The 19,540-nt window shown below is 40.9% G+C and overlaps 1 protein-coding gene across 1 annotated transcript in view; it reads left to right on the forward strand.

Moving 5' to 3' along the window:
• LOC132392548 (kalirin-like) overlaps positions 1-19,540 on the forward strand; it is a 44,493-nt gene that overhangs the window by 16,679 nt on the left and 8,274 nt on the right. The window contains exons 6-10 of the mRNA XM_059966564.1: positions 53-145; positions 1,673-1,723; positions 4,379-4,456; positions 6,410-6,595; positions 15,320-15,491. Coding sequence (XP_059822547.1) covers positions 53-145; positions 1,673-1,723; positions 4,379-4,456; positions 6,410-6,595; positions 15,320-15,491 — 580 coding nt within the window. The remainder of the gene's footprint in view (positions 1-52; positions 146-1,672; positions 1,724-4,378; positions 4,457-6,409; positions 6,596-15,319; positions 15,492-19,540) is intronic.

Below are 19,540 nucleotides of genomic sequence, written 5' to 3' on the forward strand. Positions count from 1 at the left end.
TGAGTAAAATTGATATAACATTAAAATATACATTTTTTGCTTTTCTTTTCAGGACATAAAACTGGATTTGAATGAGAAATTTAGTCTGAGTGACTATCTCATCAAACCTGTACAGAGAATAACTAAGTACCAGCTTTTGCTCAAGGTAAGGACTTGACAACTGATAACCTGCTTAGAAACATAGAGACAAAATTGGCCACTCTACCACTGGACCTCTTCACACCATTCAATTACAGTAAGAATTAAAATTTCAGAAAGGCTTCCTTTAACATTGAGCAGGTCCTCTGATTATATTAACAAGCTACCTAATAGCTATTTGAGACAAAGTTTGTGGAAGCCTTTATCTGTATCTTTAACAATATGACAGCCTGCAAACTTCTTAGATCAAATTAGAATCAGGTTTATTATCGATGTCTTATGTAATGTGAAATGCGCTGTTTCGCAGCAGCAGAGGCATGCAAAGATATGAAATTACTATAAATCACAAAGTAACTAATGAAATAAAGGAAAAATGAGGTATCGTCCATGCGTCTGTGGACCGTTCAGAAATCTGATGGCAGAAGGGAAGAAGCTGTACCTAAATCATAGCTGTGTAAATTGAATGTGGAATTAGCCCATTACAAAGCATTCATTTTTATGTTTTACCAAGAGAATTATTTTACTGGGAGTCATTATGATGAGCAGAATTGATCCAAATGGCCCATCAAATCTGCTCCCCTATTCAATCATGGCTGATATCTTTGACCCTATTGATGCACCATCAATAACTCACTCTGAGACGTAAGGCGAGATATCGGCTTTTATTGACTGGAAGAAGGAACAAGCAGTGAGTGACCACCATACTACATCCTGGAGACTGAGAGGCCGGGCTCAGGCCTTGATCGCCTTTATACAGGGGTCCGTGGGAGGAGCCACAGGGGCAGCCAGCAGGGGGCATGTCCAGACAGGTATACGTAGTTCACCACACCCATTTTCCTGCCTTCCCCTGTATTCCTAAACCCTCTTACCAATAAAGAACCTATCAGTTTCTGCCTTAAGTACACCCAAAATGACTTAAAGACTCCATAATCCTCTGAGATAACAAATTCCACAAATTCACCACTCTCTGGTTCAAGAAATTGCATTTCTTCTCAGTTCTAAGGAAACACCCCTTTATTTTGAGATGTGCCCTCGAATACCAGAAAGTCCTGCTAATGGAAAAATCCTTTCTACGTCCTACCTATCCAGGCCTTTTACTATTCAGTAGCTTTCAATGAGATTCCCTAGAACTCCATTAAGTACAGGTCAAGAGCCACCGCATACTGTATGTTAAGCCTTTCATTGCTGGCGTCATTCTTGTGAACTTCCTCTGGACCTTCTCCACAGCCTGCATATCTTCCCTTAAATACAGGGTCCAAAGTTGCTCATAGTATTCCAAACGTGGTCTGACCAATGCCTTGTAAAGCTTCAGCACGTACGAAGTATGCAATTTTACATCATTTTCCGTGAGAGAATAGAAAGATAAATAAAAAGGTGGCTATGAATGACAAAACACAAGAAAATGAAATATCCACTGATAGAATCTACTTCTACATACATGATTCATGTGTGAAGCTGACCTATTATATTTGTCTATTAAAAATATTGATAAATCATGCTAAATACTTAATAATAGAAAAATGCCTTTTTGCAGGACTTCTACAAATACAGTGAGAAAGCTGGGTTCGACTGTTCTGAAATTGCGGTAAAACCTGTTTTCTTCATTTGTTAAACATTTATATTACTGGTAGTACTAAAACTGTAACATTGTTATAAGATTCTAGATCACTGGGACAACCTCTGGAGAAGATGTTACCTGCATCAATGCGGAAAACTTTATTAGTGCTGTTGAAAAGTGTTTAAACCAGGGGTTCCCAACCTGGGGTCCATGGATCCCTTGGTTAATGGTAGGGGTCCATGGCATAAAAAAGGTTGGAAGTCCTTGGTTTAAGCTAACTTGATAAGAAAATGAGGCACATTATAGAAATACCATTGATGGTTTGGTGCAGTGAGATATCGAAAGGAAACTAAAGTCAGACCAACAGGCAGAGCCAAACATTGGCCTGATAGTTATATGTTTATTTTAATGCAAGGAGTCTGACTAATTAGCCAGATGAGTAAAGCATTGATTAGCACAGGGAAACATGATACTGGTGCTATCACAGAAATATGGTCAATGGCAGGATTGTCAACTCAATAATATTCCATGGTATAGAACCTTCAAGCAGGACAGGATAGCCCAAGACTTTTTTTTTCACAGGGAGTAAACAGTCAACATGAGGGGGCATAATGTTAAGGTCATAATGATGTCAGATGTAGATTGCTTATGCAGAGAGTGGTGGGTGCATGGAACGCCCTGCCAGGGGTTACATTAGGGCATTTAAGAAACTCTTAGATATGCACAATGTTGTTGCTGTCCTTTGTGCACCTTGTGGCACATCAGCCAACACTCTTGCTATTTCCATAGTATTCACTATTTTTTAGGAGGCTGAGTTACTAGCTCAACACTCAACCCAGATGAATGGGAAGCATACAAGGAGCCGGCCAGATTCGAACTCTGGGCAATTCACCTCGAAATCCAGTGCTGATGCCACCAGCCAGCACAGATAGGCACAATGGATGATAGAAAAGTAGAGGGCCATGTAGGAGAGAAGGTTAGATTAGCCTTAGAGAAGGTTTAAAAGTTGATACAACATTGTGAGCTGAAAAGCCTGAACTGTGCTCCAATGTTCTGTATTCTATGTAAAATAGTTCTGAGATTAGCATGCTGTCACCTTCAAAGATTTCCAATCTATAACTCACCGAAAATGTATGTATTAATGAGCCGATTACCTAAAGGATATTCTGTTCAACAACATATAGTGGGTGCTTCTTTTGTCAACAGTTGCTTGCAGCTTGCTCTTTAAAGAAGAAATTGTGTATCAGAATGGGTGCCTTGGAAGTCCTGTAGTGATAGAATAACTTGGTGGTTCCCAACCTGGGGTCCACAGACTCCTGCTTATTGCTATTGGTACATGACATAATAAAGGTTGGGTACCCCTGGAATAACTGGAAGTGAATGTAAGCTGAGGTGTATGTAGGTTTTGGAATAATGGTAACTGTGCCATTGTTGGTAAATGGGGTTTGTTGCTATTTTCACTTACCATGACCATGTGTGTAGACATGAAATTTCTTTCTGCACCAGGAAGAGAATGCTGAAGTTTATGAATATGATTCCAATTAGCCTTCACTCACTATCACTTCATCTCTGCTTGTATGTCTTTCTGAACTTCCAAATACGCAGGAGCTTTCTCCTTGAAAAAGACCGGGTTTGAATCTGAGAAGCAGTGAGTGCACTCCCATGCCTACCTGTCCTTCTCGCTCAATGCTCCTTAAGCTGTGTAATGACTTACAAAAGTGGTTACGGAAGTACACACATTCTTTTTAAGTAGCATGACTTGTATCAGCACAGGATCCTTTCACGTTCTACATGAGGATCTTAAAATTACTCCCCCTTATCATCTACTAAGTGGTGAGAGAATATCACAGCTTGTAGAGCTGCTGCCTCAGCTGCAATGAAACAAGCTTAATCCTAACCTCTGCTGTTGTCAGAGTAGGGTTTTCACATTATCCCTGTGACTCTGAGTTTCCCGGATGTGCTCTGGCTTCATCCCACATTACAATGACACATAGTTTCATGCCCTTTGAGTGAGTGTGTATGGCAGAATCTAGGGAAAGATGACGGAGACATAGTGAGGATTATTGGGATTAGTGTAAATTGGTGCTTGAATTGGTTGGCTGACGTGTCAACTTCCATGCCTTATGACTCCAAAATCTAAATTTTGATACCCATTTTAAATGCTCTCATCATTGTTTGAGGTTCACACATGAAATTCCTACACAAATGACACAGAGATAAACTAGATGGGCTCCTCTAACCACTTAACTCAAGGTTTGCAGCATGGATTAATTTCTAACCCTTAATAAACATGCCCAGTAAAAATCTATGCAGCTCATTTTTGAAAATCTAAACAAAATAAGAGTTAAAAGCATTATTATTTTATGTGAATTAGTAATCCAGAATGCAGTGGAACCAGTGAGTAGATTGACTGGCCAAAAGTAGATTAAAATTAAGTAGATTTGCAGCAAGCAGCTTGCAATGCTGAAAAGTCATTGACCTGAGCATTAACCCTTTCTCCTCAGACACTGCCTGATATGATGAATATTTTCTGGAATTTCTATTTTTCTTTTAAGTATTAAATGATCATACTTAATATACAAAGTAAACTAACCTCTGATTCATAACATTGTTGTATTACATCTTGCCTCGACAGTAATTTCTGTATTATTGCTCATTGTTTCTTTTACATCTTTTTGACAGAAAGCTGTTAATGTGATGTTCCTGGTGCCAAAACGCTGCAATGATATGATGAATTTGGGAAGACTTAGTGGGTTTAATGTAAGGATTTAGTTTCTTTCAATAACAGAATTATTTACTGCAATTAAGATATATCAATGTTTGTAATATACTGATGTGATGGCAGCCGTTAGTCTCGCGGGACCATGGACCAGCACCTGGAAAGTCTTGCTTCCGTCTGTGTTCAACTGGTAAATTGCTGCTTCCCATGTAGTGCTGTCACAATGAGGTGACGCTGGAGTGTCCTCTCCAGGACGCAGGCCTGGGCAAAATTGTATGGAAGACCAGCAGTTGCCCATGCAGCAAGTCTCCTCACTCCATGCCACCGACGTTGTCCAAGGGAAGGGCAAAGGCCAATACAGCTTGGCACTGGTGTCATCGCAGGAGTTGCCAGAACGAGGTTGAAGGCAATGTTGGACTGCCTTAGGGACTCTGGATTTGTCCTCAGGTTTTACTCCCGAAGCCTTTCCCATGAGTGGGTATGGCCGCAAGGCAGCCGAGGTTTGAAATCAGAGTTTTCCCTCTCTTAGATGGACTGCCTTCCCAGGCTGATGAGCTCCATCTACCCGAACCACTGGTTTTAAGGTGCCAGGACTAGCCTTCGCCCCTTCTCCTGTCAGTAGAAACAGTTCCACCAGGCTTAGAGACTAAGCCACACGAGAAGGCCAGGAGATGGACTTGGTTGTCAGAGGCTATTTGAAGTGCATGCCATGAGGAGCACTTTTCGGTAGTGGGAGCTTGTCCACCGTGGAACCAATACAAGTTCAGTATCATTACCCATATTAACTTTTAATACTTGAGATAAGACAATGTGTTTTTAAGGACGATGGAATTGAAAAAGCAGCATGCAACAGAAAATTTACTGGGTGACTCTAACTTTAAGTATTAATTCTCTGGTTATAATGCATAAGTAAAACTACTAGAGGCTTGTTAAGCCAAAAGTTTAAATTCCATTAATGCCTACAAGCAGCCTGGTATGTCCTGCTTCGTTTTAAGAAAAGTTACATGTAGAGTTGAGTATTATAGAGTCATCATCGATCCACCTCTGATGGAGGCAAACTCATGCCCATTCTTAATTTTGATGTACCATTAACTATAATTAGCTCCAAGGAGCTGAGACAAAAAAAAAATAACTCACTAGACAGTCAAAGGATTAAGAAGGAAATTATTACTACCTGGAGATATAAATGATGGAATCCTCAATCAGCCTAAATGATTGGACACCTTAGTTTCCCTGTTTCCACTTCTGGAAACCTTCAACAGGTCGAACAGGTAACGTCAGCAAATAACTCCAACCAATTATAAGAATCCTCAGTAAGGCAGAGATTGCAAATCAAAAAAACATTAAATCATTGTAAATTCATGGACAGAAAGCAAATCAAGGGCAAGGCAAAATGGGATTAAAGGAAATAAAAGCAGGAGGTAAAAGAATCAAATGTCTCAATGATTAAATTCTAAAAGAATGTAACATCAGAGTTTCAGTACCAAATTGGTTGTTTGCCAGAGATTAGTACTTAAAGAAGGATTAAAATTAATTTATACTAGATCTACATTTGTCAGTCACATTTAGCGTATAACAAATGAGAAATTATAACTTCACACCTTGGTGTGGATTTCAGTGCCTGGTCTATCAGAGAGTTTCAATGGGGTGCAGCTCAGGAAGAGCAAACTGGACATCAGCTCCTTGCTATCTGTATTTACTTTCACGTTTCTAGACTTCAAATTGTCTCAAATAAATTCATCGATTCAGTTCACTGTTTTTTAAATTAACTATAACTTATCTGGCATTGTGCAAGAGTAGGAACATTTACTGATTGCCTTCACACTGCCGTTTATACTACTGCAAGCTTTACATCATACAACTGTTTGCTATGTTTCTACTAGTGAATAAAGGCCAATAAACTCCAGTAAAAGGAAGGGGGAAGAATAATCCTTCAGAAATCAGTGATTTGGCAGGCATTGTTGAATCCTCTCTGAATTATTTGTTATCTTCAGGGCAAACTCACAGCACAAGGCCAATTGCTACGACAAGATACATTTCTTGTGTCAGAACAGGATTCTGGAGTTCTGCCCCGAAGTAAGGAACGGCGAGTCTTTCTCTTTGAGCAGATTTTAATCTTCAGTGAACTTCTGGACAAGGATTCCTCCACGCCGAGATATCAGTTTAAGAAGAGCATTAAGGTAAATATATGAAGGAATAATTAAAGACTTGGTCAGCTCTTCACAATTAGCTCAAAAAGGAAAGAAATCAGGATAAGATAAGGAATTTTACTTCTGAACAGGATGATCAAAAGGTTGTGTAATTTCAATTATTACTTAGTCCACTCTGTGCTTACTGTGTTCCCTTATCTAACTCAAATTGCAGCTATATTTGTGGAAGTCTGGACAATAATTTGTCAAAGGGGCCCATAATACCACGTTTTGTTTTACACTCCGTGCCATGCATCTCCCAAAGGTTTTTTTGAATATCAGGCTAGTGCAAGTGTTTAGTTGATTCATTAATTGATCTCCTCATTTACCTTACTGTAGTGCTTGCTGCTTTACTCTAACATTATGGAATTTTCTGTGTAGATGGCACACAGGCCAAAGATTTTCACTGTATCTTTGTAAATGCGACAATAATAAACCAATTCCTAATTAAACAAAAGACACAGAAATCAAGGTTACCAAGCTAAGTGATAAATCCTAAACATGAGAGATTCTGCGGATTCCGGAAATCTGGAGCAACACACACAAAAAGCTGGAGGAACTCAGCGGGTCAGGACTTATTTATGGAAATTAATGAATGAACAGTCATTTGTAAATGGATAATGAATAGTCGATATTTCAGGCCGAAACCCTTCATCAGAACTGGAAAGAAAGGGGAATAAAAAGGTTGGGGGAGGGGAAGGAGAATAGCTAGAAGGTTCTAACTGAAGCCAAACGGGTGGGAAAGGTAAAGGGCTGGAGAAGAAGGAATCTGATAGGAGAGGATAGAGGAACCTAGCAGAAAGGGAAGAAGGAGGTGCAGCAGGGGCAGGTGAGGAGAGGAGGTATGAGTCCAGTGTGGGGAATAAAAGAAGAGGGAAAGGGGAGGGTGAGAAATTACCAGAGATTGGAGAAATCCATGATTATGCCATCAGGTTGGAGGCCACCTAGGTGATGCACCATCAATAACTCACTCTGAGATGTAAAGGCGAGATATCGGCTTTTATTGACTGAAGAAGGAACAAGCAGTGAGTGACCACCATACTACATCCTGGAGACTGAGGGCCGGGCTCAGGCCTTGGTCGCCTTTATACAACGGTCTGTGGGAGGAGCCACAGGAGCAGTCAGCAGGGGGCGTGTCTGTATGTAGTTCACCACACTAGGTGGAATATGAGGTGGTGCTCCTCCAACCTGAGGGTGGCCTCATCATGGCAAAAGAGGAGGGCATGGACCGCCATGTCAGAATGAGAACAGGGATAGGAATGGAAAAGGTTGGAAACTGGGAAATTCCACATTTGGCGGATTGAGTGGAGGTGCTCAAGAAAACAGTTCCCCAATTTACACTGAATCTCACCAATGTAGATGAGGCCACATTGGGAGCACCAGATACAAAAGATGACCCCAATAGATTTACAGGTGAAGTGTGGCCTCACCTGGAAGGACTCAATCGATGTAGGGGAGTAGGTGAATGGGCTGGTGTAGCATTTCTGTCACATGCAGGGATATGTGCCAGGAGGGAGATCAGCAGGGAAGGATGCATGGACAAGGGAATCACATAGGGAGTGATCTCTGCAGAATGCAGAGAGTGGATGGGGCAGGGGGTGAGTTAAAGATGTGTTTAGGATCCCATTGAAGGTGGCAGAAATTGTGCAGAATGATGTGTTGGATGCGGAGGCTGTTGGGGTAGTAGGTGAGGATAAGAAGAACTCTACTCCCATTAAGGCAGCAGGAAAATTGGGTGAGCATGGATGTGCAGGAAGTACAGGAGATATGGGTGATGATTGAGGAAGGAAAACCTCGTTCTTTGAAGGAGGACGATATCTCTGATGTTCTGGAAAGGAAAGTCTCATCCTGGGAGCAGATGCAGTGGAGACAAAGGAACTGAGGAAAGGGACTAGGAGATAGGGTGGGAAGAGGTACAGTACTGTGCAAAAGTCTTATGCACATATATGTATAACCAGGGTGCCTAAGGTTTTTGAACAGTACTGTATTTGTCAACGTGGAGCAGAGAGTGAGTTTGTAAATGTGGCGGAAGCAAAGAACTTTGGGAATGGTGAGGATGGAGCACCGCAGGAGGGGTGTTGGACAGGTGGCAGAGGAGGAATGCCAGGGGTGGGTAGTGGTGTAAGTGCAGACACACCCAGCCTTGTGACACCAGTCAAAGTCATTTGATTCCGAACTATTGGCTTATTGATCATTATAGAATATCCTTTTGGTGGTTGTCCAACCCTCCCCACTCTCTTCTCCCTGTCCCCTTACCACTTTCAGTCCACAATATGGACACGTGTCAGAATCAGGTTTATCATCACTCATATATTTCATGAAATTTGTTTTGTTTTGTGGCAGCAGTATAGTGCAATAAATAAAATTTCTAAAGTACTGTGCAAAAGTCTTAGAGACCCTAGCTACAATATGTGCCTAGCACTTTGGCACAGTCTTTGTACAGTCAAGATAGTGATGGGAATCAGTAAGTTTAAAAAATATGTCAGTAGATAGTTTGTCGCCAGAGATGGAGGCAGAGAGATCGAGACAGGGGAGAAGGGTGTCAGAAATGGACCAAGTGAATTTAAGGGCAGGGTGGAAATTAGAGGCAAATTGATGAAATTGATGAGGTCAGCATGGGTGCATGAAGCAGCACCAATGTAGTCGTCAATGTAGTGGAAGAAGAGTTGGAGAGCATTACTGGGCAAGGCCTGGAACATGAACTGTTTTATGTAGTCAATGAAAAGGCAGGCATAGCTGGGGCTATAAGTTTGGAAACAGTGGGAGGAGCCAAAGGAGGAACTGTTGAGGGTGAGGCCCAGTTCTGCCAGACTGATAAGGGTGGTGGTAGAGTGGAACTAGTTGGGTCTTTTCCTGAAAAAGAAGTGGAGAGTTTTAAGGCCTTCTTGATGAAGTGTATAGGGACTGGACATCCATGGTGGAAGTTGTTGGAAGATCAAGAACATGTGACGTAGGTGAGAAGCGATTGAACCAAGGGGGCTAGAATGTAGTCGAGGTATGCGGAGATGAGTTCTGCGGGGCAGGAGCAGGCAGAGGCAATGGGCCTACCTGGACAGTGAGGTTTGTGGATCTTGAGGAACTTGTAGAAATGGGTAAAGAGTCTGGTGGCAGTGGATGGGAATGTGCTTTACCTGATACGGAACTCACTCAATACCTGGAATTGTTTGTGTACATGTGATGGAAGGATAACACTCCAGGACCCAGCTTAAATGCTCAGTGACATTTCTGACCAGCATCTCCTGAGTGAAGTCTCTAAGATGGTGCTTACTGAAGGAATTTGACATGATAGAGCTGCTGATAAAATTATGGACCTACAGTATAAGAAATAGAGAACCCGGCCTCCACAACTCTCTGATACAAGCCAAACTTTCACTGTGACATGATTCATTGCCTTTTGCCTCCATCTACAACAAGTAGCATTAAAGACAAGATCATTGGTAAATTGATGTAGTTTTGTCACATGTAACGAAGTGCTGTGAAAAAATTTGATTTGCATGCCATCTATAAAGATCATTTCATTGCAACAGTGCATTGAGGTACAATGGAAAACAATAATAGAATCAGAATGGAGTGTTACAGTTCCAGAGGAAGTGGAGTGCAGGTAGACAATAAAGTGCAAGGTAGATTTGAGGGCAAAGTCCATCGTATCACATTAGGGGACTATTCTACATTCATGTAACAGTGGGACAGTGTGGCACTCTCATCGTAGTAGAATTCTCAGCTTTCTTTCATATAACCAGAGCTAAGGTAAATGATGTTTTATACCATTATAAAGCCAATAGGAGCAGAATTAAGCCATTCATCCCATACACTCTGTTCTGCCATTCCATTATGGCTGATTTATTTTCCCTCTCAACCCCATTCTCCTACCTTCTCCCTGTAACTTTTGATGCCTTGACTAATCAAGAACCTATCAACCTCTGGTTTAAATATACCCAATAACTTGGCCTCCGCAGCTGTCTGTGGCAATGAATTCCATAAATTCACTCAGGTCTTCCTCAACCCTGTTCTAAATGACTATCCCTATATTCTAAATCTGTGCCATCTGGTCATTGACTCCCCCACTATAGGAAACATCCTTCCCACATACACTCTATCTAGGACTTTCAATATTTGATAGGTTTCAAAGAGATATCTCCTTATTTTTCTAAACTCCAACAAATACAGGTCCAGAGACATCAAACACTCCTAATACATTACAAACAAGAAAAAATCTGCAGATAATGGAAATCCAAGAAACACACACAAAATTCTGGAGGAGCTCAACAGGCCAGGCAGCATCTGTGGAAAAGAGTACAGTCGATGTCTCAGCCTGAAATATCGACTATACACTTTTCCAAAGATGCTGCCCGGCCTGCGGAGTTCCTCTGGCATTCAGTGTGTGTTATTCCTAATATGTTAACCTTTTAATTCCAGAATCACGCCTGTGAACCTCCTTTGGATCCTCTCTAATGCTAGCACATTCCTCCTTAAAGAGGAGGCCCAAAACAGTTCACAATACATCAAGTGCAGTCTGACCAATGCCTTATAAGGATGCAGCAGTACATCTTTGCTTTTATATTCTAATCCTCTCAAAGTGAATGCTAACACTACATTTGCCTTCCTTCCCACCAACTCAAACTGCAAGTCAACCTTTAGGGAATCCTGCACGAGGACTCCGAAGAACCTTTGCGCCATTGATTTTTGGAATTTCTCCCCATTTAGAAAATAGTCTACACCTTTATTCCTTCTACCAAAGTGCATAACCATACACTCTCTACACCATATTCCATCTGCCACTTCTTTGCCCATTCTCCTAATCTGTCTCAGTCTTCTGCAGACCCCCTGCTTCTTCAATACTACTTGCCCCTCCATCTATCTTCATATCATCTGCAAACTTGGCCACAAAGCCAGTGGAACAGGACATACCCAGTGATGGTGGTAAAAAAGTTTGACACATTGATTATAACAGAATCTTGTTTGACTGGTCTGTAGGACTATTCTCCCAATTTTGGTACATTTCCTGATTTAGCAGGGTATTATTTATATAATTAAACTATTTTATAATACTAAATACAATAAATAAAACCACTTTAAAATAATAAAGCTTCAAATTAGTATTGCACCTAATTGAAATGTAAAACTAGCAGTAGGTTACATTAAATTAAAGATATCATTTCACTTTAGACCAGTTACAATTTTTAATTGTTAATTATAAGAACAGCTTATTAATCAACATTAAGACAATTGAGTATTGCCTATTATATAACTGCTTAAATGTGAATAAAATTAGAAAAGTCTTTTTCTCTAGTAATTTTCCCCCTAATTTGGCTGGATAGATCTCAGCAGAAAAAGCTAACCTTCAGATACCAAGCAGAAGCAGACCAGAAGCTAATAATAAGGAACAGCAGACTTGTCATTGTGGATTTCACTGCAATAAAGCCTAACCTTATCAAATTGTATGGCTTTTCTAATACTATCTGGCCTTGAGATACAGAGAGCAATTGTTGTAGTCCAAAGGTATTCCAGTTGTGACCAGCCAACTCAGCTAACATTAAAGTATTTAATTCCAGAAATACAAGGAGAGGCACTTGAAAGAACTAATAGCACAGTAAGCTTTTTAGACCTCATGGGATGCTGCATGTCACATCTAGCAGTGCCTCCATCAATGTGAGCATGTGGAGGAAATAAGGTGGTGACAAATGACTTGAAGGAAAGAGACAAAGAGGGGATGGGATGGGAAGTAGTGGAGGGTAAGCAGAACCCATACTGACTTCCCCTCATCTGACTGAAGATTGTTCCTCCAATCCCTGACTGGTGAATCTTGAAATGATTCATCTACTTAACCACCCAAATCCAAATTTCAGGTTCCCAGTGTTAGGAAGCTCCCTCTAATACACATATTATTATGGGAGGGGCTGATAGATTGCACAGGCCATTCATGTTAATGGTCCCCTTAAGTAGCATCCAGGCACTTAGCCTCTCTACACTTTACGAGAGTCCTCTATTAGATCCCAGAAGAAAAACTACAGGGAATGCAATCTAATAATAAATCCCACAGTTTATGTTTCACACTCTGTTTAAAACATTGGATCATGTGATGCTCAACACTTGGTGCTACCATATAACCATATAACTATATAACAATCACAGCACGGAAACAGGTCATCTCGGCCCTCCTAGTCCGTGCCAAACTCTTAATCTCACCTAGTCCCACCTACCCGCACTCAGCCCATAACCCTCCTGTCCATATACCTATCCAATTTTACCTTAAATGACACAACTGAACTGGCCTCTACTACTTCTACAGGAAGCTCATTCCACACAGCTATCACTCTCTGAGTAAAGAAATACCCCCTCGTGTTTCCCTTAAACTTTTGCCCCCTAACTCTCAAATCATGTCCTCTCGTTTGAATCTCCCCTACTCTCAATGGAAACAGCCTATTCACGTCAACTCTATCCATCCCTCTCAAAATTTTAAATACCTCGATCAAATCCCCCCTCAACCTTCTACGCTCCAATGAATAGAGACCTAACTTGTTCAACCTTTCTCTGTAACTTAAGTGCTGAAACCCAGGTAACATCCTAGTAAACCACTCTCCCTAATTTATTGATATCTTTCCTATAATTCGGTGACCAGAACTGTACACAATATTCCAAATTTGGCCTTACCAATCCCTTGTACAATTTTAACATTACATCCCAATTACTACGTGATTATTAGGTGATCCAATTTTTCGGCAAATCAATCCATGAGATTGTATAGCCTATATAATAACAGAACTGTCCTCTCTCATGGTGTGACGAGAGACCTAGGCAGGGAATTGAATTGAATTGGCTTTATTTCTTACATCCTTCCCAAACATGAGGAGTAAAAATCTTTATGTTATGTCTCCATCTAAATGTGCCATGTGCAATCATAGTAATTTATAATAAACAGTCAATGTAATATAGAGTGCACTCAAGTCAGTGTGAGTTCATCAGTCTGATGGCCTGGTGGAAGAAGCTGCCCCGGAGCCTGCTTGTCCTGGCTTTTATGCTGTGGTGCCACTTCCCGGATGGTAGCAGCTGAAATAGATTGTGGTTCGGATGACTTGCATCCCCAATGATCCTATGGGCCCTTTTTACACACCCATCCTTGTAAATGTCCTGAACCACGGGAAATCCACAACTACAGATGCGCTGGGCTGTCTGCACCACTCTCTGCAGTCATGCAATTGAGGGAAGTACAGTTCCCATACCAGGCAATGATGCAGCCAGTCAGGATGCTCTCAACTGTGCTCCTGTAGAAAGTTCTTAAAATTTTGGGGTCCATACAAAACCTCCTCAACCGTCTGAGGGGAAAGAGGCACTGTTGTGCCTTTTTCACTACACAGCTGGTGTGTACAGACCACGTGAGGTCCTTGGTAATGTGCATGCTGAGGAACTTAAAGCTGATCACCCTCTCAACCACAGATCTATTGATGTCAATAGGGGTTAGCCTGTCTCTATTTCCTCCTGTAGTCCACAACCAGCTCCTTTAATTTTGCAACTTTAAGGGAGAGGCTGTTTTCTTGACACCACTGTGTCAGAGAGATGACCTCTTCCCTGTAGGCCACCTCATTATTGTTTGAGATAAGGCCAATCAATGTAGTGTCATCGGTAAATTTAATTAGCAGATTGGAGCTGTGGATGGTGATACAGTCATGGGTATACAGGGAGTAAAGGAGGGGACTCAGTCCACAGCCCTGAGGGGCTCCTGTATTGAGAGTCAGAGGTTTGGAGGTGAGGGAGCCCACTGTTACCTCCTGCCAGCGATCTGACAGGAAGTCCAGGATCCAGCTACACAAGGCAGGGTGAAGGCCGAGGTCTCTGAGCTTCTTGTCGAGCCTGAGGGAATTATGGTGTTGAATGCTGAACTGTAGTCCAAGAACAGCATTCTCACAGAAGCATCCTTCTTCTCCAGATGTATAAGGGTGGTATGTAGAGCAGTGGCTATTGCGTCGTCTGTCGATCAGTGGAGTCGGTAGGCAAATTGTAGGAGGTCCAGCTGTAGGTGTAATCCTTGACCTTGATGGTGAGGATCAAAGTGCTGAAGTATCCAAGTCTAGAATTGAGAAAACAAGGATAGGGTTCTAAATTAGGCACTAGGTGAGGCTCCAAAATAGAGCTGCCGAATGAGGCACCAAACCTCAGTTCCAGTGCTCTTTAAATACTAAAATCCTGGTGGCAAAACATGGATGCCTATTAGCAGGGCAGGCCTGAGTCTTTAAGGAGGCCTTGTCAGCTATCCACATTCCGGAGTCAGAGTACCTAAACCCGGAAGCCTGCTTGGTCGGGGGCATATCATAATACATGACTATTCAGGTAACTCCTCAAGGCTCAAATGACGCAGTATTATCACTATGATGAAATATACTACAATCTGCAGATGAAGTTCGGTTCCACAACGTACATAAAAAATTGACAATCCAGAGGGAAGATGAGAACAAAAATATCCACAGAAAGGATTTAGAAGAAGTTCACTGAATGGAACCTGGAAAAATATTCAATCAAAGCTTTCCAAAGGGAAATTTGGCCAAATCCTTTGAAGGGAGAAAATTACACTGCTTTAAAGATTACAGAAGTGGAATTACTGTATTGGGCAGTTGTTTCCAAATGTTGATACAAACAAAATATGCTTCCTTCTGCACAGTAAAATTCTATAATCATCACATTTATACATCTTTAGCAATTCTTTTCTCCTATCCATTTCAGATGAATAACCTGAACATTGACAACAATGTGAACAATGAATTCTGTAAATTTGCTCTGACATCCACTGGAACCTCTGAGCGGTTGATCTTACAGGCACCAAACAAAGAAATCTATGAAGCGTGGGTTTGTGATATCAACAAAGCACTTGACCTTCAAAAGAACTTGCTGACTGGTATGCAAACCTTGTGTTCTCCTTATTCTTTGTCTCACTTGCTATTTATTTGTTTGAATTTAATTAAGTTTCTTTGGATCCAAATCCTCACAAAAAACTAAGCCGCTATTTTTCTTTACATAAATGTTTTTGGTTGGTCTTGTGTGGCAGGCACATGATTCACATGGAATCCAGAGTCGAGTTCAATCTAACTGAAATTCCCATGTATTTACACTAAAGAACTAATTCATAGATTCTGTGCCTGGTTTTTAATTTTAGCTGTTTTTTAATGTGCAGTATTTTTAACATTTAGTATTTATTTTTAAATCTTTTTTTCTTGAACATTCGGCGAAACGATTGTACTGCTATTAGAGCTGCCGCTTCGGCAATCAGATCTCAGTGCAGAGTCCACACATTCTCAGTGATGATATGGGTCTCTGCAGGTCGATAGGGTAATTGGCAACTATAAATCGCCCCTGTATAAATGTTAGAGCTACAATCTAAAGGATGTTAAAGGGATTGAGGGGAGAATAAAATTGGTTATGTAATATTAGTATAAAAGGATACTTGATGGTCAGTGCAAGCTGAAGGGCCTGGTTTCTTGCTTTCTAACTCTGAGACTTTATTTGTAATCCCCATGAAATGTCAGAGGTATTCTGGGGGTGAGAATTCACCAGTACATCAATCATTGCATCTTTCAGGTCTTACTGCTGAGAAAAGAATACTTGGACCTCTGCATCCAGTCCAGGCGTGAACAGGCATGATGCAGTTGGAGGTTACGAGTAGCACAACAGTTCCAGTAGGACCTAGCTCTTTACAAATAGCTCACTAAATAACAAGCAATAAAGAAAAGCAGTATAACTGATTAGAAAGACTGAAGGAGGAGGATTGACACTCATTCTTTAACTTCTAAGAATTAGAATTCTTATTAAGTTTCAATCACTTACTAATTTCAGCTCCTGTTTCTATGGTCATGGTACTCACTGAGACACACTTTTCTATTTATCCATACAGTTTTATTCTCCATTTAATTTATTTTCTCATTCAATCTCTCCTCTTCACTTTCTCAGTCTCACTACCTCATGTCTATAAAGTACCTAAATACAAAATAGGAAGTTGGAAAATGGTAGAATTGATACTCACATGAAATAAGGGGATAAAAATTAGTCAAGCAATTCAGTATTTGGGGTGCATCAAAGATTTAAAAAGCTAAGGCTATGCTAAATGCAAATTGTAGTGGTAATGTAAGTGGTAATGTAAACAGGACGAGCTGCAAAGTGAAGTGGAATCCAACAAATGGGCAAGAATGAAAACACAGATAACACTACGGACACAATATGTCTTAACAGTTTTCCCAAAATACATCTACAATCCAAGCCCCAGCTTGCTGTAAAGTACAAGAATATATTCATTTAACACTACTTACACCTCCTGCATAAAGAAATTCAGAGAAATAGTTGAATCTGAAGTTAAAAGCAGTAATAAGTTCAGAGAATACAAACTATCTAATGTAAAGGTAAAGAGTTTGCATTGAATTGCCATTGAGCAAGAATATGGTTAGAGCTATATTAGGAGATCAAACTCCATCTTCAAAAGGGAAAACCTTGCCCTCTTTTCTTTCAGCCAACAGAAAATTACAGAGTGGGCAAGAGCATTTCCCTGAAGATAAGGCAGTCATTTATTACACTCATGTCCTTTCACAGACTTTCCTAGAAATCTCCTGTAGGAATACATGGAGCTAACCCTTATGTTTTCACACTCCAGAGAACATTCCTCCAAAGTGTGTTATTCTTCATCAGCCTGTACTGGTCTCTTTAGCCCACTTTAGCACATCACACCAGCTGCGTCAAATGCCAGTAGCTACAAGGACACATTAATAGGATCTGTTAAGGTGTAACGTGAATCCTGCAATTAAAGATCTCAGTCTTTATGCAACTTTCACAAGCAGCATTTAAGAGACTTACCTGACTGTTTTGAGGAATGGGACAGCAAATATAGTAGCAATGGACTGGTGGTGTCATCCTAACTGCAAGCTACAATCAATCTCATTCTTCTTTGAAACCGTAGGATGAATTGGTTTGGTGAGGGCCAGACTTTGCGCTAGAACTTTATAACACCACAAACCTCATCATAACCCTTGTTATTCTGGTTTGGTCCAAGATTAAGAAAGACAGGTCAGATCACACATTCCCAATACCAGAGATGGGCTCTCGATGGGCTGTGGCTTGCCTGAGTGCTTCCCCCACCAGTGGCATCAGGTTTGCTTCAAGGAAATAGAGGCAAAAGATATCAATATACAAACTGTGGAGCCAAAACTCTACAGGATACAGGGAAAACCAAGATTTTCCATTTGAATGTTTGGTCCTCAAGCTGCACAAAACTGTCTTTGACAAGATTAAGAGCTACAATTTATGGAAGGCTTATTTCAAAACTTGAACCAAGTTCCAAAGTGATTAAATCAATAATTATTACTACAATAGTACCTTGACAAAATAGTGTCCAGAAGAGTACTTTGAGTTTTATATTGTTATATATTTGAGTGTTATATTGGAATGTGTTGTTGTGGTCATTACAGAGACTTTGTTGAGGGGGGAGACAGTAATAGGTGCTTAATGTCCCAGGATTTCGATGTTTTAGAAAAGATAGAAAGGAAGGTAAAAGAGGCGGATGTTGCACTGCAAATGAGTGAGTGAGCAGTTATGCAACAGTGAGCACAACTCCTTAAGTGTTAAGATAGCTATAGATAAGGATAAGTATGGACCTTCTAGGAGAGTACTGTATTAAATTGGAGCAGCGTAAGTTTCAAAAGCATTAGAAAGGAACTACGGAGAGTTCATTGGGAAAAGATGTTTATGTGCAAGTCTACATTCGACATGTGGAGGGTGTTTAAAGACCAACTGCTCAGAGTACAAGACAGGTATGTTAGAGTCAGAAAAAAGAACAAGGACGGCAAGACAAGAGATCCCTGGACATTAAGTGGAGGTGATGAAGTTAGTCAAGAAATATGTAAAGCTTAAGAAGCTAGAATCAATTAGAGTCCTTGAGGATTATGAAGGAGCCAGAAAAGAACTCAAGAAGGGAATTAGAAAAGCCAGGAGAGGCCATGAAAAGTCCTTGACGAGTATGATTAAAGAGAATCCCAAGATATTCTATAAATACCTCAAGAGCAAAAGGATAACTAGGGAGAAAGTAGTACCACTCAAGGATAGAGGGGAACATTTGCTTGGATGTGAAGGATATTGGTGAGATCCGTAATGAGTATTTCACATCAGTATTTACCAAGGAGAAGGCGTAGTGAAAATCAGTGCCAGCGTATCAACACGTGATGCCATTTTGAGGAAAAGGAGGAGGTAGTGTAGGGTCTCTTAAAGAGCATTAAGGTGGGTAGGTCCCACAGGGCCTGATGGGATATACTCTACATTATTGAGAGAGGCATTATAACAGATTTCTTGGGTCTTAACCAATACCATCACATCCTCTCTAGTCATTGGTGAGGTCCTGGCTGACTGGTAAGTAGCTAATGTTTCATTTTTCAAGAAAGGAATCAGGAATAATCCTGGAAACTATAGAACAGAGATCCTCACATCAGTGGTGGCAAAGTTACTGGAGAGAGATCTTAAGGATAGGATTAATGAGCATTTGGAAAACCATGGCCTAATTAGGCAGAGTCAGAATGGCTCTCTGCAGGGCAAGTCTTATTAACTTGGTTGAGTTTTTTGATGAAGTTATGAGGGTGATTGATGAAGGTAGAACTGAGGGTGTTTGACGAGGTCCTTCATGGGAGGCTGATCCAGAAGATTAAGATACATGGGATCCATGGTGAATTGGCTGCTTGGATTCAGGACTGGCTTGATCATAGAAAACATGGGGTAGTGGTCGAAGGGACTTATTCTAGCAGGAGGTCTGTGACTACCTGTGTTCTGCAGGAACCTGTAATGAGACCTCTGCTATTTGTGATGTCTATAAATGATATGGATGAAAATGTAGGTGGGTGGGTTAGTAAGCTTACAGATGATATGAAGGTTGGTAGTGTTGTGGGTAGCGTAGAAGACTGGCCAAGAATACAGTGA

This window comes from Hypanus sabinus, chromosome 4 (genome assembly GCF_030144855.1).
Source record: "Hypanus sabinus isolate sHypSab1 chromosome 4, sHypSab1.hap1, whole genome shotgun sequence".
Lineage (NCBI taxonomy): Eukaryota > Metazoa > Chordata > Chondrichthyes > Myliobatiformes > Dasyatidae > Hypanus > Hypanus sabinus.